Here is a 22,121-nt window from a genome sequence, read left to right as displayed (position 1 = left end):
CCAATATTTTGAAGCATAAATAAATGTTTTGTGATAAAATTGTGCTGTTCCTTAGCAGGTCACATCATCCCCTCCTCATTCGTACAATGTCTGTCTTCCTTCTGTCTTCCTCAGATACAAATTAAAAGTAAAGTGAGGTTTGAAAAAATCCTATAAAGATTAGAACAAGCAAGTTAAGTGCTGAGCTGACTTTATAACAAATGAAAGATTCTTATCAAGAGAAAGGGAATGCATTCAATCTAAGTTTTGAAACCAAACAATTGGGTAATGAATAATTTTTGGATAAAGTTTAGTTCACATGAAGATCTTCACCAGAATGCATATTTGGAGAAAATCCATTGCTTTTCATGATTTTCCTGGGAAAAGAACTCTAATTGCATTTATCAATAACTTTAACAGAAAACTTGTGCAGGTGTCAAATAGTGTCAGAAACAACTTCCTGTTGGAGAGAACATCTCATCCATTCTTTTTTTTGATAGCTAGACTAAGGAAATGAAGATGCAAGGTTCATTTTATTCTCCTCAAATAAATTACTTTCTTTTTGGAGTGACAGGAAATTTAAATTCAGATTTTATGTGCAAAGTAGAATTTCTAATCTCAAATCTATCAATTTCCTACCTGCAGCTGAGAAGATTTAAAAAAAAAAAAAAAACCAACCAATGGACTGGCGAGAACTTTGAGGAAACAAAATGTCACAGAGACAGTCAAATGAAACGATTTATATTCTGTGTTGAGCAGGGCATTTCATCTTAGAACCTAGGTACCAAGGTGGCACACAACTATGAATTCTGCCATATCCATGTGTTTGCCTTGCTTGCTGTATTACGGTAATAAAGATAATAGCTCACATTTACATAATTATTTAAGGTCTGTAATGCACTCTACATACATGATTTTACTTGCTCTTCATAAGAACTGAGCTAATGTTCTATTATAGGGAAGAAAAACTAGCAAAACAATTAGTTTCATTTTACTACTACTGACAACTCCAATCATTTACTATTTATGTGAAGTGCTTTCATTGATGTTATTAATAACAGTTAGCATATTATAGCATTTAAGTCCCCTCTAATATGTTATAATTGCACATATCTCATGATCAGAGGCCCAGGCTCAATTAATGCTTTAATATATTAATATGCAATTAAGGAATTTGATAATTAATGAATTATTATCCACAAAAATTGGTTCTGATTTATTAAGACACTACATGGTATAGTAGGAAAAGAATAAAAGACTTGGAGAAAAATTGGGGTCAAATTGAAGTTCTACTTACTGTGTATTAATTGTTTTACCTCTGTGGGTTTCTCAATTTGCCATGATGGGGTTACCGAACTGTCACCTTTAAAGACTCTTTCAGTTGTTGGAACTCTTTACTTGTTCCTTCTTTACTCAGACATCATGTAGCACATATTCATAAAATAGGAAGGCCCGTTTAATGAACAAAAACATGTACCATATATAGTTATCCCAATGATCCTTTTGTTTTTAAACAGTTATCTTTTAACTTATTTTCTTTGAAAATTAATTTTTAATTTATTTGCTTGAGTCCTTAAAAATCTGTTATTGCTCAAGTGTTTTCTGTTCATTTCAAGTGAATAATCTTTTTTCTCTTCTAAATAAGAAAGTCTTACTTTTTTGGGTCACCAACTCCTTTGGCAGTCTAGTGAAGTGTATGGACCCTTTCTCAAAATATGTTTAATTCGTAAAAATAAAATACATAGGATCACAAAGGAAAACAATTACATTGGGATACAATTATCAATTTTTTTGTTAAATTTGCAAATCCCAGGTTTAAAACTCTTGCAAAAGTAGAAACTAGATTTACATAATCAAGCATATCAACAAATACTGTGCCTGTGTAATATCATATCTTATACTTTATTCACGAAATAAACTATGAAGCAAAATAAGGCCATTGAGCAGTAGGTTGCTTTGGGGAGTGGTGTGGTTGGAAGTGGAGGTAAGAAAATCCAGAGGCCTTCTTCCTGCTCACTGTTCTGTAACTGAAGGTTCTGGCCAGTACTCTGGGAGGTGGCTGTCTGGCCCAGGTGAGGGAACCCTAGAGTCTCCGAGGGGAGTCATGTCCTCTGGGCTTGGCAAGCAGGGCACTTGCTGGAATAGTCCCAAGACACTTCCAGGAGGCGCCACTCCTGTCTGCTGCAGACCTTGCTCCCCCAGGACGCTGGCCAGGAAGTTGATGTACCTCATTGCTAGTCGCAGGGTTTCATTCTTGCTCAGCTTTTTATCTGGGGGGTGAGTGGGGATGAGCTTCCTCAGCCTGGCAAAGGCATTGTTGACATTTTGCTGCCTCCACCTCTCCCTGGTATTTGTGAGGATCTTTCTGGCCATCTTTGACTCCCTGGGGTAGGAAAAAAAAAAAAGACCAGGAGAACCAAGCAAGAAAATCTGTCAGCTCTTCCCCCAATGTTTGTCCCCAATGTTGCTCCAAGAGAGCACCAGCTTGTACATAGACCCTCAATTCTGTATTTTCCAAGAGCTCCTAATTCCTGATGGTTACCTTTCTGACAATATGCTGTCCCTCAATTTAAATTCATCTGCCCTGAAACCTGCTGCTTCCACAAGCTTCCCTATTTCCCTAAAAGCACCTCTACCCTTTTAGTCATGCAAGCTCAAACCTTGAAATGCTCTTGACTTTCCTCTCCTTCACCAGAGCCACACAACACAAACACATCCAGTTTATCTCAAGACTTGCCTCAGCCCTATCTCTTAAATCTATTGTCTACTTGCAGTTCCCATTCCCAAAAATCTAATTCCAGCTTTTGCCTTTCACTATCTAAACTATTATAACAGCCTCTAAATGATCTTTCTAACTGTAGTTTCTCCTCTGTTCAGTTTATCCTTCACATTTCTGAAGCCCCCTGTGTAATCTCCTTAACTCATCACTTAGATCATGTAACTCTTCTCCTCAAGAACATTATGTGGTTCCCCCCTACCTAATTGTTGGCAGAGAAGGTATAGATTCCCAGGGTTGTTTTACTTATTTTAAATTTCTTCTATTTTATTTATTTATTTGCTAGAAAAATTAACAAAATATGGAGGGATTGTAATTTATAATGTTGAAGGAATAAAGACTCTGGTAAAATTATGGATCTTTTGAAGCATTAAGGGAAAAGGGGGGAGTAGTAAAAGGAGATTTCAAAATAGGGTTTCACTGTATTTAGTGCATATATCTGCATTGGTATTGTAGCATTGAATAGAGAGAAGCAGATGTTCACCAAAGCACCATTATGCTCTTTTTCCTCTCTCTTTTTAAAGTCTGTAGCAATCCCTCCATGCTAAGGACAGAGCTTTTGAAGGTATAACTTTTTTCTTGGCAATGGTAATGATCATAAAAAGAGATTCAAAAATGAGCATTTGGTAGTCTGAGCATGGATGGATTTTTTTTAAAATAGGGAAACACCAAAAAATTATCCTTGAATGTTATTCTCTTCTTTCCCCCCTTTTCAAGGATAAGTACAAATGTTTGATCGGTGATATCTAGACTATGGTAACTTTGGATACAATATGGTCTTTCATTAGAGTATACTATTATATATATATATATAGTAAGCATAATTCTGAAGGACTAGATGAAATTTATATTTTCTACCTCTAGATCATAAGTTGTAAGCTTTAGAGGAAAAATTAAATCAGAATTTCTTTTCTTCTTTTCTTTCTTTTTTTTTTTTTTTGGTGAGAGGGATATGGCTAATGTGAGAACCTGTTTTGCCTTAGCACTTATTTGTAGCAATTTAATTTTTTTAACCTCCTCAATGGTTAGGGAAAGTAGAGGAGGAAAAGAAAAGATTTGGAAATAAAATTAAATGGAAAAAAATTAATTTTAAAATATTTTAAAAGAATATACTTTTACTGGAAATTGAATAGATGCCCATCAATTGGGAAATGGCTGAATAAGTTATGGTATATGAATGTAATGAAATATTATTGTTGTATAAGAAATGATGAGCAGGCTGATTTCAGAAAACTCTGGAAAGACTTACATGAACTGATGCTAAATGAAGTGAGCAGAACCAAAAGAATATTATACATAGTAACAATAAAATTATGTGATGATGAACTGTGATGGACTTGTTTTTTTTTCAACATGCAGTGATTCAAGGCAAACCTAATAGATTCAAGATGGAAAATATCACCCACATCCAGAGAGAGAACTACAGTGGCTGGATGTGGACAGAAGCATGGTATTTTCACTTTTTTTGTTGTTTGCTTTTTTTAAGATCATTTTACCCTTTTGATGATTTTTCTTGTACAAAATGACAAATATGGAAATATGTTTAGAGGAATTACATATATTTAATCTAAATTGGATTGCTTGATGTCTAGTTGAGGAGGGAGGTAAGAAAGGGAGGAAAAAAATTTGGAGCACAAAGTTTTACAAAAATGAATGCTGAAAAACTATCTACACATGTATTTGGAAAAATAAAATACTATTTTAAAAAATAAATATATCTTTTTACAGAAGTTTTTGCAGGGCTCACAGAAGATCAGATGGTCTTCTGGGTTACCAGTGATGGCCTGTTGTGAATTCCATAATCATGCATATTGTGAGGCAAGAAATATATATATATGTAACTTTTAACTATTGATGGTACTTGATTTTTCAATGTTTTAGACAACTCTAAGATACAAAGAAAACAGTGGTATCAGTGGAAAGAATTCCCAGAAAGGGAATACTTCTAATGTGATGAACTCACAGTTCTGCCTTCTCTTCCACTTCCATCTCCCCCCCAAAAATCTTTTATACTTATAATTGCTACTTTGCACGTGAAATCCTGAGAAAGTTAAATGACTCCCAGGATCATAGAGTAAGTTGGTAGCAATTTGAACCCAGGTTTCCCATGTCTTAATTTGATAGACTATACCACTGAATTGTTTCTCATAGGTCCAATACTCCCTTTGGATATCTTGACTTTTGCTTACACAATAAATTTTTTTCTATATTTTCCCCATTTTTAAGTTTTATTTTTCAAAGTACAGATATGAAACTCAAGTCATTTAAACTAAGTGAAGGATTATAAATAAACTCATTTGTGCATTCCTAATGCAGCCTCACTGTGATCTTCCCCTGTGAATTTGGGTAAGCCATTTAATCTCTTATGATCAACTTTCCCACCCAAAGAGCAAGGTCTGGTCACTCAATAGTAGAGAAGACCTCAGAAATGAAAGGGTATCTTGGACTCTTCATGATGGAAGAATGGATGAAAGGGAATTATGTACTTTAAGGCAGAATCAGATAAATTCATCTCTATCTTAGGACCCCTTGGGGATATTTTTGTTATAGTTCATTAAATTAAGTGATTTTTTTAAAAACAAATTTCCAGAGTGTATTCCAGGGACTGAAGATGGGCCACAAAGAGCTTCCAAGTAGTCTATGGGTCAGTGTTTGTACAATTTCTATATGATAATGATAATTTTTGATAATCATCTTCAGTGATGTCTGACTCTTTGAGGCCCCATATAGGGTTTTCTTGCCAAATACAGTGGAGTGGTTTGCCATTCTTTTTCCAGCTCATTTTATAGATGAGAAAGCTGAAGCAAATAAAGTTAAATGATTTACCTATTATCACATAGCTAATCAGACTGCAAGTGTCTGAAGCCGTATTTGAGTTCAGGAAGATGAATCTTCCTGACTCCAGGTCCGCTCTTCTGTCACTAAGCCACCTAGATTTCTAATAACAATAATAGTAATTATTATTATTGTATCTAAAATTTACTTATATTTACAATTCACAACTTGTTTTTTCATCTACTATTTTGTCTCACAACAACCTGAAGTAAGTAATAAATGTTATTATCCCCATTTATAGATAGGGAACTAAGGCTCTGAGAATTTAATGACTAAGTCATTTCAAATTGAAAATGTGAATGTTTTTATAAGCAGACATCTGTATTATTCAAGGTCACACAGCTAGCAAGTGACCAAGCTGAGATTTGAACTCGGGTCTTCTGCCTCTAAGCTCAATGTTCTTTCTACTGTGACACAGCTGGATAAGACAATTCCTATAACTTAGTTTGTGACAGGAATTCATCATCTTTCCCCATGCAGAGAAATGAGGGCCTAAAGCAATTGCTTGTCTTTCTTATGGGGATAAATGTTTTAGTGCTCTTCTTTAAGCTAGTGGATAAAAACAGTTCCTGGGAACTTCACTTTATGCTCCCTGGACATCAAAACATCCTAAGAACTGATGAGCTGGGCGAGGGAATGAAAACAATTTAAATCATCAGATGTAACACTCAAAGCCAAATTCATTTCATTCTTCTGGAGTTGGAGGAATTGCTCCATGGAAAAATTCTCAAACCCAGTTCCTTACCTACAGAGTTTTTAGTGAATTGAATAAAAGTCAAACTTTTCTCCCATCTCTCTCCACAAATAGTACTCCCATAAGTGAAATGCAAGCCTTTTTCTAAACAATTACTTAAAGAGAATTGAACTTCAGTACTGTGTCTAAAGCACAGATGAGGCTCTGGAGAAAGTTCTGAACTAGGAATTAAGAATGAGTACAAATAGAGCTCCAAACACTTACTAACTTAACCTCCTTAGTTTCCTCCTCTGAAAATGGAAATAATGATAGCACCTATTCCTTCAATATTATAGAATTTAAAGCACTTTGCAAACTTTAAAACCCTTTATAAATACTAGCTATTAAATGAATATGAATTCATAGTGAAAATATGTATTTAAAAACCAATTAAACAATTAGGCAGATGCAAAAACAGAGAAGAGAAGTTTCAGGGTTCTTCCTAGAACCCTGTCCTAGTAGTAGCCATGTCCTACTTTAATCCAAGGGCATGTCTACTACTTTAATTCAAGAATTTTCAGAGCATGGTCCAGTGAGTCCTAGTAAGTCCTTGCTTCTCCAAATGTTCTGTGTAGAGGTTCTTGGGACATTCCTAGAAAATACTTTATCCCTTTCAATGATAGGAAAGGCACTTAAATGCCACTTAGAGATCTGGTCTCCAAGGCAAGAAAATGAGGATTCAAGTCCCATCTCTAACACCTTATCGAGTGTGGGACTCCAGGCAAGTCATGGTACTCTGGGCAACTGGGTAAGATAAGTTGCAGAAAAGCTGCCAACCTGCATTGGGAGAGGTAGTTTCCTTACCCAAATATTATTTATAACAATGAAATCACAGGCCTCTACAAACAGACTACAAGATTCAGAGAAAGTCAATAAGAGAAAAATAGTTTATGCCAATTATTCTACAGTTGCCTAAAAACTTGGTAATAATATATTGGTCATTAGGTGTCTCAGTCTCATAATATGAATTGGTAGAGAGATTTTTTTCCCCTTGGGAGTTCCTCCTACTAGGATTGAAATCACAGGATTGAAAAAAAAATAGAGTACTTAGTTATGTGTAGGAAAGACCTGACTTTAAATCCTACCTCAGACATTTATTAGATGTGACTCTGTACTAAATCTATTATTCTCAGAGAACTCTAGGATGCTAAGATCTGCTAATAGATGGATTCTATATGTGTTGATGAAGTTCCTTAATTTAATAACAATTTCAATTAAAACAAAACAAACAATGACTATAATTTTGTGGGATTTTTTAAAGACAGTGTGAGAAAGGATTATCAATAATTATATTGGAGGGACAGTTTGATGGCATAGTGGATAGAGCACTGGTCCTGAAGTCAGAAGGACCTGAGTTCAAATTTGACCTTAGACATTTAATACTTCCTAGTTATATGACCCTGGGGAAGTCACTTAATCCCAATTACCTCAACCAAAAAAAAAATAATATGTTGGGAAGATTTAGAGCTCTCCCTTTTAAACATTTCTCATTTAAAAGTTTTCTTGAAGGATAATGAGATTGCATTAACTCTCTTCATCTTTGTCAGATCCCACCCAAACTTTGCAAGAAATTTAATCTAAGGTAAGGATCCCATTGTGTTCTGCTCTAGTTTGGATCATTAAACATTTTTTTGAATTCATAGCCAAAAATGATGGATGGTCTGCTATAGAGATGCTTTCTCTGTCCAAGAGATACTCAGCCCTTCATTTTTATATAGCCACCTCCAATCATGTTAACCAAATAGATTTGATTGCTCTGTGATGAACCACCCATTGTTTTGAAGTTTATTGTAAACTGTGAGCCTGCTGCCATGATTGCTTTTGGTCTACGAGAGACAGCCAAAAGGCATTCTTCGTATTAATAACCTGCTGACCCTATCAATAAAATGGTTATATTACAAAGAAACTTATGTTTCTTGAATCTTTTTAAACATCACAACAGGAATGAAAAACTCAGTGTAGCAAAGAGAACAATGGCCTGGGAGATAGGAAAGTTGGGGTCTAATTATGCTTCTTCCACAAATTGTGTAGCCTTGGATAGTGTAACTTCCTTGAACCTCACCTGCAAAATAAGTGTTGGGCTGAATTACCTCTGCTCTGATTCCAAGACTTAGAAAATCAAATGGAACCATGATTCCATCACTGTGGGTTCTGGTTCCAATGATGTAGAACACAACATAGTCATATCCTCCCATGCAACCCTCTGAGGGTCTTCCTGTCATCTTGACATGGTGTGTTTGAAGATCTGAATCCCAGCTCTGTGACCTACTAGCTACTAGCTATGTGAACTATACATAGCTCTGAGCCTGTTTTCTCAACTGTAAAACTAGAAGGAGGGATTAGTCTTCTGGGGGTTCTTCCAGTCTAAATTCATGATACTTAAGTTCTTTCTTGCTCCCACCTTCTATGAGACTTTATCTTTACACAAAGAACAGAGAGAGACCAGCAGTTCTAGAGTTTGTACACATCTGAAAAGTTTTTCATGTAAAGGAATCCAAGGAGAAGCTAGTGGTTCAATTTAAGAGGGGCATTTACTACTCTGAGCTTAGTTACTCCAAGTAATTTAGGGACTGGACTATATAGCTCAGTTAAGGAGATGGGGTAAAGAAAGGGAGGGAAATAATCTCTATTAATTCATTGCCATTTCTTAATCTTGGAAAGGAAAGAAAACAGGGTGGTTGTCATATTTGTGGATTTTTTTTCTATTATTTTTAATTATTTAATGGGAATTTATATTTTGGTGTTTGCCTTAAAAAAAGATAAGAAAATTTTTAAAGTATATTTGTGTGTGTAAATGTGCATATTGATAGGCAAATACCTATATATATATATATATATATATATATATATATAAATATATATATATATATTCCCCTACAAGCTCAATTAAAACAAACAAGAAAAGAAATGTTCAAGCTAATAAATGCTGAATTAATTAAAATGTTTATTTCACTTATTTAGAAACAATATGCTTACTACTAAGTGAATATTATAAATTTAATTACCTAATTTCTTTAAGATTTGTCATGACTATCAAACCTTTTTTTAATAGAAGTATTTATATTTGGCATAGAAGTGACACTGCCTTGTACTATTAATATATATCACATATACATCTATGTAAAGTAGTGTTTGTTTTTTCCTCCCAGGGCCCCAGCTTAGTTGGAGTAATGAGGTGTTAATGTGTTAACAAGGTAACTCCCGGTGATCTTTTTACAGAGGGTAAACAAGTCTCTGAAGTGGATTAAAAAGAGTAATCACACTGAACTAATGAGAATTGGGCATTCTTTTGCAAGGCTTTAAAAATCTAGGAACTGCTCAGTATTTCAAGGGAATATAGTTTCGAAAGAGTTTTATGAAATAGACCCATGGGGCGAGGGGAAGCAGGCAATTCTCTTCACCATGTTATCACCAATGGTGATGGAATCTAATAGCAACTTACTGAGAGACACCCTATATAAATTCAGTAATTCATCAGTTCCAAGGAGTTTGAGTCACAATTGAATTAATAAAAAAACAAAGTTCCCATAAACATAGATATGAAAAGCAATTGCTCAAGAGAAAAGGCAACTTTGAGGGGTAAAATCCTTGGCATGGGGAAAGAGACATGACTAGAGACATGAGAAAGAGCTTGCCATAGCAATTGGAAGTCAAGCTATGAAGAGGAACAGACCTTTTCAACTCCAGCTCTGAAGCTTCCCAACCTCAGAGATGCTGTACATATGTTCTTTGCTTCAAGATGAACAGAGAAAATACTTCTACTATTCATAACTTGAGTTATGAGTGACTTTGCCACTTCTACTACCATTATACCCTAAATTTGAACTCACTCTTCTCATGGATGCCATGTATATTTGTGGGAAAGTGAGTTCCAAGATTCTATGAGGAATGTTTTGTAGTTACCGTTTTATAACAATCCCATCTTAGTAAATGAGGTAATTGTGTTTGACTGACTGTAAGTACAGTAGTTCACTGGTGAACAATTTAGGTGAACATATATCTCCCTGTTTTATAGCATGCTTGAATAGAAAATGGAAGGGGAATACTAAGAATCATACAATTCTATATAGACCATGCCCAAATATTTATTTAACTTTTGGTACTTTAAATTTTGTCCAGCAATCAATGAATACACATATACTAACTATTAAAGGAATTGAACCATATTTTTAGGAACATTTTCCCTATAAATGAAACTAGAAGACAATGTTTATTGATTGCTTTATATAAAGAACTTATAGGTAAAAGAAAAAATGGAACACAAGTTCTTCTAGACAGAAGAATAAAAGAGAAAGAATTGGTTCCAAAGGAAAAAATACATCATTTTGTGGATCTTCAAATAATCTTACCTTACAATGTTCATGTTGTGCATACACTAGAATTGCATGAAGGAAATTATAGTAGATGTACCAACATCTATTATAGAAAAAAAGAAGCAGAAAAATTCTTTGGAAAAAAAAAGATCATCCAAATCTAGTAGAATTATAGACTCTCAGAATGGTATCAAGGTCCATGTAGTCTAAGTCATAGCTGAACAAGAATTCCTCTACATAGAAGTTGGTAAACTACAGTCTCCAGGTCAAATCTGGCCTGCCCCTATTTCTGTATGGTCCATGATTTAAGGATTGTTTTCACATTTTTAAAAGGTAATTTATTGTATTTGAAATAAAATATGTATAGAGAAATGTAAAAATCATTCATATCTCAAATTGGAAGGATAGGATTTGAGGGTGAGACTATGATTTGCTGACTGACCCACAGAGTCAGAGTAAAAACCTGACATGCTTTATGTAATATCTCCTTAGGAAGTTTTCCTAACATTATATATATATATATAATTTTTCCTATTTGCAATTTCTAAAAAAGTTCCCAAAATCATCTAGCGCTCTAGGGAATATCAGAAGCCATTTAGCCCAATTCCTAACAGGTAAGAACACTGAGGGCCATGAGAATTAATTAACTTGCCCAAAGTCACCCATGTCATTTTAAAGGCAAGATATAAATCCATATTTTCAGAATTCTTTTCACTCTATCAAATCTATTCACTTTTCTGCATGATTGCCTTTAAAGTACTTGAAAACTACTATCATATTCTCTATTGAGTCTTTTCTTCTCCAAACCAGGTATGTCTAGTTCTTTCAAGTGATCTTCTTTTGCCATGACTTCAAGGCCCTTTGCCATACTTTTCTGTATCCTCCCCAGGTTATCAATGTCCTTCATCAAATGCTTCATTCAGACTGAGCGTGTTGTTCCATATGTGATATGATTAGGGCTTCTTTAGTCCTGATCGAAATGATTCTTAATGCTGCCCAAAATCACCCAGCATGTACCTTGATGACTTCCACATGAAAACCAAAAGCACATTTTGGTTCAATATGAAAAAAAAATTAAAAAGGTAAAAGTTGAACAAAGTTATCAGCATTTTAAAAACACATTTTTCATCTTAGATAACAGCAGGTCACACATGGCCTCTAACTTCTCACCCTATAATGTGCCAAATTGGCACTAAAAGAGATAGAGATTAGACAAGCAACAGAGCCAGCCCAATACACCTGGGAAAAAATGTGTTGGAAGCAATATAATTTTTAAAGAACTGGATGATAAAAATGCAAGATATCTGAATGTAGGGGACAAAGTCACATGATGATTAGTAAAAAAGCAACTGAAAGAATACCAATCACTAGCTAACCTTATCTTATTCTTTCTTATTTCTATAAAATAGTGAAAATGATTAATGTGTATATGAAGTATATCCTTGATGAAAATATGAGGCTGGAATAGGAAGACTTGCAAACAATTTTCCACAGCAGACCAAATCATCATAGTTATATAAATGACTTAAAGATGCAGAAATTTAAGGTCCTACAATACTTATTATTTATTATCTAAGAAATAGCATTTAGCTCAAAAACCTCAACTGTTCCCCTTCAACAAAATGTTGCATGTTAAGATCAGATGTGATTTCTTGAGGGGTTCATTCTCAAAAGTGATGTGTTCCAATGGGCCTCTGGTTGTCAGTACTAACGGAAAAACATAAATTTACCAAAACACATTTGACACAATTATAAATTTTCTGTACATAGGTCATGTGGAAGTAGGACCTTATAAAAATGGCAAGATGCTTCTATTTGCAAAGGAAGGAAGGAAGGAAGGAAGGAAGGAAGGAAGGAAGGAAGGAAGGAAGGAAGGAAGGAAGGAAGGAAGGAAGGAAGGAAGGAAGGAAGGAAGGAAGGAAGGAAGGAAGGAAGGAAGGAAGGAAGGAAGGAAGGAAGAAAGGAAGGAAGGAAGGAAGGAAGGAAGGGAGTGAGGGAAGAGAGTGAGGGAAGGAGAAAGGGAGGAAAAGAGGGAGGGAGGTAGGGAAGAAAGAAGGAAGGGAGGGAGGGAAAAGGGAAGGAAGAGTTGGGAGAGCATATGAAAGACAAGCTCCTCAGTGGAACTCAGAATTACCCAATAGAAAGGGAGCATCTCGTGAGGTTGAGATATGCTCTTAGCCAGAAGGCTAAATCCTGAAAGGGACTTAGTCCCTAAGAGTTAATTAGCTGTAAAAGAGGAAAAGTGGGGTTGAGAAGCATAGTGGAATTAGGGGAGGTACCACATAGCTGAGGGAAGGGGAAGGGAAAAGATACTATGAGGCAGAGTGTCTTGAAGGACTGACCCAAAGGAGGACAGCAGCCTTGGGATGGCCAATAAGAAGATTTTATAGGGAAAATTTAGCCTCAGGGTGTCTGGGATTTCTGACAGGGAGATGAGACTTCTGGAGACCCTTACAGAGGGTAGGTCTCTGGAGTTTGACATAACATGGATTTCAGACTGGACCACCTCCCCAGAGATGGGACAATGGAGCTAAACTGATCTCATCAGAGCCTTCTCCTTGCCTGCCTCAGGGATCAATCCCTCTGCTAACCACACCTAGCATTTAAGGCTTCATCAATAGTAGCACCTACTTCCTAAGGCTGTGGCGAGGATAAAAAAGAGGCAATATTTGTAAAGTGCTTAGCACAGGGTTAGGCACATAGTAGGCCCTTAACAAGTGCTGGTTTCCTGGGCCTTTCCTTTGTCACATAGCTGGTAAGTGCCAAGACAGAGGTCAGTTGCATTCCATTTTAAGCATCTCACTTAAGAAAAGACTGAAAATCTGGAATAAGTTCAGAGGAGGATAATCATAAGTTATACCAAAATCAGTTAAAGAAACAATGTTTTGTCCAGAAAACACACACACACACATACACACACACACACACACACGGAAGCAGTGGGAAAACAAGGATTGTATTCAAGTATTTTAAGACTCCTATGTTGAGGAAGGATTAACTTATTTTGCTTGATCCTAGAGGCCAAAATAAAGGACAAAGGATGGCAGTCAGAAGGCAAAGCCTATCTCTACAAAAACTTCCAGACATTTAGGGTTCTCTCCATAGGAATTAGAAATCTTGGTTTGGCTGAAAATCACCCTTTACCTTGGGGTGAAAAAATGAATTGTCTTGTGTAAAAAAATCATCTGGGTTCCTAGAAAAATAAGGAATCTAAAACGTTTAACTGGGGGAAGAGTATAAAAAAGAAGAAACTGAAAAGCTTCCTGTTAATAGGAACCATCCAAAAGCAAAATGAATAACATTTTAAAGATTAAGAAATTGAGGATTAGAAAGACTACCTCAGTTAGTATTTCTCATCACTGGAAGTCTTCCAGCAGATGATGATGGATGATTACTTGGGATTTCAGGTGGGAGATGGTCTTCTTTCCACAAGAGCTGATTAGAAGATTTTTAGCCATTATATCTTACCACTTCATTTTAAAGGTAGTTTAAAACAAGAACTAACTGTGAAATTCTGTGATTCTTAGAAACAGGCAATTTCCCTATAGGCAAGAAATATCCCCCTGAAACCCTCTGCCCCACATGGCTCATTAGCTAATAAACCAGCCTGATTCACCCAAAGTCACCCACACACTGATGAAGTGAAGCTCACAGGGTACTGAAGGATCATGTCAAACCAGGCAGAAAAGTGGACTGCCCAGAATCTGTTAGCCCTGCTACTTCCTCAAGTTCCCCCTCCCTACTCTCCCCTTAGAGAGAAAGGAAGGTTAAATAAGCAGGCCAAATGCAGATCAAGATCCTATTATACAAAAGATTAAGAAATGCAGGGAGCAGATGAAGACCTCTCTCAATAGTAGGAGCTCTGCAATCTCTGCTTAAAGCTATTCAGATTGGAGGCAGAAGGGAGGCCTCAGACACAATTCACCATTCCTCACCCCTCCTTCTCCTTCACACACAAAACAGACTCAGCTTGGACATTTGGACATTCCAAAGCAAATGGCTAGTAGAGCAGCAATAATATTCTGGGACTGTTAGCAGATAAGAAGGCAAGTTTAAATCTACTCCACACTTGTGGGATATGGGGTTTTCTTAATTGATATTTTAACATCTGGTGATAAACAGTTTCCCATGAGAGCTCAATGTGTAATTAATATTTTATTAATAATGATCAAATTTATTATATATCAGTGTTATATATATATGTATATATATATTGATTTTGAATGTTTTTTTACTGAAATTTCTATGTTAATTTTAAAGCAACTCCTTTATTACAATTTTTTATTATCTTGTTTGCAATAAATTCAATTATCCAAAAAGTTGAGGCAAAAAAAATTTCCTTTGGGATAAAATATTTTTAAAAAACTAAGTAGTCAAAATATTATTTTTAAGTAGTACTTTCCTTACAAGGAGTCTGTGGGTTAGGTAGTGCAAATATAAATATCATTCCAACTTTACAAATTAGCAAAGTGAAGTTTGGAAAGATGAAAATAAAATTAAATTCAACTTTTTGTAAATTTTAAAATTTACTTATTTGTCTAAGAGAAGCTCTTCCAGGACTGAGTGATTTATTTTCTTTACATGGAAAGCAATTTGGGAATTTCTCTAGTATCTAGCACAGTGCCTGGAACACAGTAGCTGCTGTTTAAAAAAAAAAAAAAATGTGTGTTGAATTGAATAATCAAATGCATAAATGATAGATCTTGGAGAGTTAAAAAGCAAAAATAAAATAGCCCTTAGTACAAAAAAAAAAAAAAAAAAAAAAAAAAAAAAAGTTGACCTATCCATGGTCCTTATACCAAGAAAAATTAAGTGAGGATTTGAACTGATTTCTCTTGACTCCCTATCCAATGGTAGTTCCTCTATACTAACTTCATTTCCTCAGTTAACGAAGAGTTAAGACAGTCTGTAAGAAGTGGTTTCTAAAACTATGGATACAATCTGTTTATATTGATGTAACAGTGTCTATTTTTCTGCTTGGCAGAGAAACAAGTTCACAAATATCACATAATTCTTTCTTTTTTAACAAGCGCATTACAAAGCACTTTTTGTGACAAGAAGACTTAAGTTCGAGTTCTAATCCTCACAATTACTACCTTGTCAAGTTTCAATGCCCCAGGTATCTTTTTATGGCTATAAACTTTTTGTGCTTTGGTAGGTAATGGATTAATTTCCAATTTGACTCACATGTCCATCAATCTCTTCCCCACTGAGAATAGATTTCCAATTTGATTTAGATGTCATAGAGATCAAAGACTTAGAGCTAGAAGTAATCTAATCCAACCCTTTCATTTTGCAAATAAAAAACTGAGACCCCCAAAAGATCAAATGAATTGTCTAAAATCACACAGGTAGTAAGAGGCAGAAATGAGATTTAAATGCAAGTCTTCTGACTTCAAATACAGTACTCATTCCATTGCGCTTTATAATCCATTAATATTTTCACCACTATTTTCAAGTATATGTATTATATATGTACTAGGTTCATCACTTTTACCGATGAATAATGAACACAATTATTTTAGCTTATCTTCATTCTAGATTTAACATTGAAAATATTAACATTATAAGAATATTAACATTATAAGATTATCCAACTTTTCAAGGTTTATATTATTTTGTATCATTTGACATTATATCATGTAATATTAAACTAAACTCTACTCTCTCCTCTCTCTTTTGTGTGCTATTTTCTCCCATTAAAAGACCATTTTTCTTTTTGCTAGTACTTTTATACTCAGTGCTTACTATATTTAATAAATGTCTATTGCCTTTTTTCCCCTTATACTATTACATGCACATGTTATATTAGATTATTATTCTGTTACATGTATATGTTATATTAGATTATGTCATATTTCATTGTGTTATACTTATAATATATAGCATTTATGTTGTATTATATATGTTATGTTATTATATTACATGTATCATGTGTGTAGTCATGTACATTATGTATGTCATGCTGTGTCATGTATTATATTATGATATTCTAATTATTAACACTGAGCCCTAAAGACCATTGGACTTTTGCATCTCTGAAACCTCCTATTGTGTTTCTCTTCTTATTAGAATGTGAACTCCTTGAGAGTAGGGTTTGAATTATTTTTCTGTTAACTTCAGTGCTTATCACAATGCTTTTCATATATTCTTATTCATTCATTATTCCTCTGATCTCTCACTTTAGCCAAACTTGTTTACTTCTGATCCCTACAAATGGATACTGGAGTCTCCTACTTCTGGGCTTTGTCCTTTGGACTCCCTTTTGACTGAAATGCCTTTCCTCCCCTTCTTAGAATCCTCCAGAAAAACCTTCCTTCCTTCCCTTTCTCCACCCAGTAATGATATTTTCCCTAAAACCTCATATAACACTTAGTTTTGAATTTCTTTAATGAACTTATCTGTGGAAACAAGCACAGGATGTAGGTTGAAATCCTAGCTTTACCACCAAATAATAATAGCTAATAATATTTATATAGAGCTTTGAAGGCAGCAAGGCAACTTTACATACATTTGTCATATTTGATCTTCACTTTCAGACTAAGGCACTACTGTCCCCATTTATGAGGTACAGAGATATTTAATGACTTTCCAAGATAATATAACTAGTAAGTATCAGATGTAGTTTTTGAACCCATGTCCGATTGATCCCAATTCCAGTGGATCATGAACATCTCAGCAACTACTGATTATGTTGCTTTAGGCAAATGACTGAACTTGTTTCCTCATCTGTAAAACAAATGAATTAGATCAGAGTTGTCAAATGTATGAGCCCTAAACCAGATTGGGAAATAGTAATAAAATAAATTAAAATGCAATAGAAAATAGATAATGTCAATATGTGATTTTCCAAATCCATATGTGGCCTTATGGATCCTTATGTATAGTTTAATGATTCTCATTTCTATTTGAGTTTGACACCCCTGTATTATATGGCTGCTAAAGTCTCTTCTAGCTCTAAATCTAAGCTCTAAATTTAAGATTCTAAAGTCCATTTCAATATGCACTTGTTAAATGCCTATTATGTGTAGAAAATTGTGCTAAATATTGGAAAGACAAAGACAAAAAAGAAACTTACGTGTATAAATATAAATTGTGTCATCTCAATTTTGTCTCTCACAGAACCTAGCACAGGATTCTACAACCAGTGTGAGATTAATGGATATTTGTTGTTTTATGTACGTTGGAAGCAGCTTGGCATAATACTATATTCAGACTCAAGCAGATTTAAGTTCAAATTTTATAGCTAAATGATATAGACAAATGAGATCTGCTTTGGCTGAGGCATTATCCGCAATCAATGAAATCACAGGCCCTTAAAATAAATATGTACTAGATTGTATGTATTATATCTCAAATATGAGACTAATTCTATAAAATGTAAAGGGAGAAAATCGACAATACTGATATTTCTTCCCTCTTGGTCCTCTGTTTAACATGTGATGATTGGCTGAGTTACTTGTCATTCAGAGGGCTGGAGCTGGGAAGTTAATTGTGTTTAAGCTTCTCCACATTAAAGGAAGTTGTTTAACCCCTTAACTAAGTCAGCTACAACCAGCAGATGCCTTTTCTAAATCAGAATGGGGAGACTAGATGAAGCTATATATGAGCTCATTTTCTGAGGGACTCACTTTCTGGAACTACCAGAGACAGAAAAAGGAGAAGCTTGTAAAATTCCATTTGTGAGCAGTAGGCTCTTAGTGTAATGCTCAGTGTGTGATCAGGCCAAAATATTAACAAAGCGGCAGAAACTGCCTGCTGATTTCTATTTTTTTAAAATGAGGTTAGGAATTTAACCTGATTAAAAATTATCAGAAGGGAGAAAGCAAAAGAACAGGAATTAAGATAAAATTATGTTTAGCTTCTCCAGAATTTTTCTATTTTAATCTTGATGACAGAGTCTGCTGCATGGTGCAGGGGAAAGAAAGCTGAATTTGGAGCCAAAAGTCCTGAGTGAAAATCCTAATCTTGTTGTTTATTACTTGTGTGACCTTGACAAGTCATTGAACATTTCTAGGCCTCAGTTTCCCCATCTGTAGAATTAGAAAGGTGAACTAGATCAGAGCTTTTTAAACTTTTTCCATTCATGACTCCTTTTGCCTGAAATTTATATATATATATAGGCAGATAGATATATAAAATAGGTATACAATGGAAACCCTTATTGATAATAAATCCCAATTCTATGACTCCCCTCCCTCATTCAGTTATAAGAATCCATATCAGGCAGCAACCACAGTTTAAGAAGCTAGGGACTAGATCTTTGGACTAGAGACCAAAGATCTTTCCTGACTTGAGAATACATCTATGTGCTCAATAGTTGAAGAACAAGGTCAACCAATTCTCATTCAATAAAATTCAATAAAGTCCTAGATGGTCAGAGCTCAAAGCACTTGTAGAGATCTCCCCTAATTCAAGATTCCTAAGGAACAAAGAAGGAAAGGTATTTGCTTATGATCATGCAGCTAGTTGGTGACTTCCAAGTCAGTGTTCAGTGACAGCCTTCTCATTTAAAATTTAGGCACATACTGAATACAGATTGAAGTGTACGTTTTTTTACTTTATTCTTCTTGAGGATTTTTTCCAGGGAAGATCTATGTTTTGTTTTGTTTTGTTTTTGTAACATGACTTTTTTGGAATTGTTTTGTATAACTTCACATGTGCCTTCTTAATAGGGGGAAGGGTTGAAGAAGAAGGAAAAATCTGGAGCTCAAAGTTTTAAAAACAAATATAAAAATTGTTTTACATGTAACTTGGGGAAATAAAATATTAAAGAAAAAAGAAAAAAAGAAAAGTTAGGTTCATAGAATTAATTTTTTTCAAAGCATTCTGCTCATGTGGAACTGCTTGTATAGAAGCTGTCTCCCTCCAGTGCAAATTGCAATATAGTACTTTTAGAGTGAGGATTCCTGGTATTTTTGTGCCAGAGATCCCTCTGGCAGTCTGGTGAAATACATGGATCCCTTCTCAGAATAGTGACTTAAAAGAATTGAAGGAAATTCTAAATCTCAGTTACAGATTAAAGAAAATAAATATGTAATTTTTCCCACATCCAAGTTCATCAATGCTCTCAAGTCTACCTACAAAGCCTTTGAGAAATCTATAGAGAAAAGGTTCAAAATCCCTGTGTTAAAATCTGATGAATTTCCAAAAGTCACTTGAAATCAGGTCTTCCTCACTCCAAGGCTCCATCCACCACACCACTGGTGCTCCTCTTGTCAGTGATAAGTTATAGCAATAATAACTCACATTTATATAGTACTCTAAGATTTGCAAAGAACTTTGCTCATAACAAATATTCTGAGAAGACAATTCAAAGATTTCATTCCCTCTTTGCAGATAAGAAAACTAAAGCTCATAATAGGTGTGAAATAGCATCCCTAAAGTCACACAACTATTAAGTACTGGACTCAAAATCTGAATCTAGTTTTTACTGGGACTCCAGCCCATAAATCTAAAAGTCAGGATGCAAATATTCATATCAAAGCAAAACCCCAGAAGCTCAAGGTCAAGGCTCTGCTATTGTTATCTTAGTACAATCGAGTCAATGATGTTTAATACAAAGGATCAGTAGAAATGATTTCTGTTCTACTCTTCCTTTCTCATAGCCACCCAGTTAACTTATAGAATTCCCAAAAAGGGTTTTCAGCATCATCTTACAGATGTCTATAACTTTTCTTACTAGTTTTTTTTTTTTTAAACAAGAAATAAGAAAAGCATGGAGGATAGAGATTTATTGACCTGTTCTATATTTCAGGCTCTTCCATTCCTAGAACAGAATGTAGCTTTGTTTTGGGATTTATTAGGTTCGTACGTCTGTATGCTCCCTACACACAGGGCAAGCCTGTCCTTGGATGGCATGGCTCTGAATGCTGGAATTCTCTACCAGGGAAACAAAATGAAGCTTTCTAGGTTGAAGAGTAATTGGAGAGGAAGTAAGATGGAAGAGCAAAAATGAATGGGAGCTGATCTTGAAATGCACTTGCATCTGACCCCGTCTCCTTTCAACTTATTACCTCTGTTTACCTTTATTTGATAGTTCACTTAGCTGCTCTTAGGACAGCTGCAGGCTGCAGTATGAATATGGATCTCTGGCACACAGCAAGATAGTTCTTTGTTACAGTTTAATATCTGCTTTTAACAGATTCCTTTAGGGAAGTACCAGCTGCCATTATACCTAATTGCTTAATTTCATTTTTGAAATCAAACAGCTAGTTTAGTTAGGAGGACAAAAAGTATTCCCCACTGGCCCATAGGCACCACATGGGGATGTCACTGGCATAAAAAATGAGAACCTCAAATATATTTTTATGAGAGTGAGATGGATTTGTACCATGCACACAAAACTGCCTACGAATTATAAACTCCAAGCATATGCACAATCAGAATGTCTCTTAATCAAAGTCAGCCCCAGGAACCAAAGAGCCTCTTCCCCAGCCCCACCAGCCATCCCATCAGAAAGGCAGGGTCACTTTTAAAGGTGGACAAAGGTGACTGTGACATTAATAGCTGCATGGCCTTGGTCATCACTAGGAAGCCTGGCTGGGCACTAAGTGGGTTTAAGCTTTTTATTAATTTTGAACATTTAGAAAATTGCACCCACAGGTAAAAAATCAACTCAAATTGAGATCCAAGTAGATTTGAATAATAATATTATTGATTAATTGCTAGTGACAATAATATTAAGAATAAAACCCATATTTTTGTATCTAATAACTAGCATTTTTGTACCTCTTTAAAGTTTGCAAAGGGCTTTATCTCTATTATCTCAACTGCTCTGATTTGAAACTTGGGTAGCAGAGAAATGTTAGAATTGAGAAAGTCCTTTCCTCATGAGGACCCTCACAAAGAAGTAAGGAGGAAAAAAGCCATGTCATAAACTTGTGGTAAAAGTTACCACAGGGCGGGAGGATGCTCTCGCTGGGATATTCCCACTTGCTCTCTGAGCTTCAGGAAACAGGAGGAGTACCCCCGCCTTCTCCTCCAGCCCTCAGTCTCCTTTACCTCCCCTTCCCCTCCGCTCTCTCCACCTACCTCCCATAAGAAAAATCTCTGCCTTCCTTCTGGCACCTTGAAAAGTCCTCCCCACTTACTTTCTCAAGCCCAGGTAGCTGCTGGGACGTCAGAGGCAGCTGCCGCGTATCCCAACGGAGCCGGAGGGTCCCCACCGCTCCTCTGCACTCCCTCGGCCCGACCGCTTGGGTTGCTGTAGCTGCGGCCGGCTACTCCTGCCCGGCTGCCTCATTTATAGGATGCGGGCGCCTTTGTCTGGCGCGTGTCACCACTAGTCCCGGCAATCCAGGCAACTTGCTTTGCATCTCCCAGGAGATACCAGGCTCCCAGCATCTCCTGGTCACCACACTGTCCCCTTCCCTGCCGTTGCTGCGGGGTGGCCGTCTCTCTGTCTCTGTCTCTGTCTCCCTCCCCCCCCACCCCGTGTCTGTCTGTCTGTCTCTCTTTCTCTCTGTGTCTCTATCTCTGTCTC

At 35.8% G+C, this 22,121-nt stretch overlaps 1 protein-coding gene across 1 annotated transcript; it reads right to left on the bottom strand.

Moving 5' to 3' along the window:
* Window positions 1-1,653: 1,653 nt before the first annotated feature.
* TAL2 (TAL bHLH transcription factor 2) lies at window positions 1,654-21,807 on the bottom strand. Its single transcript, XM_074288618.1, has 2 exons — window positions 21,730-21,807; window positions 1,654-2,362 (listed from the first exon to the last, which is right to left on the bottom strand). The coding sequence occupies exon 2, from the start codon at window positions 2,350-2,352 to the stop codon at window positions 1,993-1,995; it is 360 nt and encodes a 119-aa protein (XP_074144719.1). The 5' UTR covers window positions 2,353-2,362; window positions 21,730-21,807; the 3' UTR covers window positions 1,654-1,992.
* Between the last annotated feature and the right edge of the window lie 314 nt (window positions 21,808-22,121).

This window comes from Sminthopsis crassicaudata, chromosome 1, assembly GCF_048593235.1.
Source record: "Sminthopsis crassicaudata isolate SCR6 chromosome 1, ASM4859323v1, whole genome shotgun sequence".
NCBI classification, from domain to species: domain Eukaryota; kingdom Metazoa; phylum Chordata; class Mammalia; order Dasyuromorphia; family Dasyuridae; genus Sminthopsis; species Sminthopsis crassicaudata.
The sequence above is the reverse complement of the archived record's forward strand: the minus strand, read 5'-3'. Positions and strand labels throughout refer to the sequence as shown.

Coding starts and splice junctions, on each gene's coding strand:
- TAL2 (XM_074288618.1), bottom strand. CDS start 2,352: ATGGCCAGAAAGATCCTCACAAATACCAGGGAGAGGTGGAGGCAGCAA.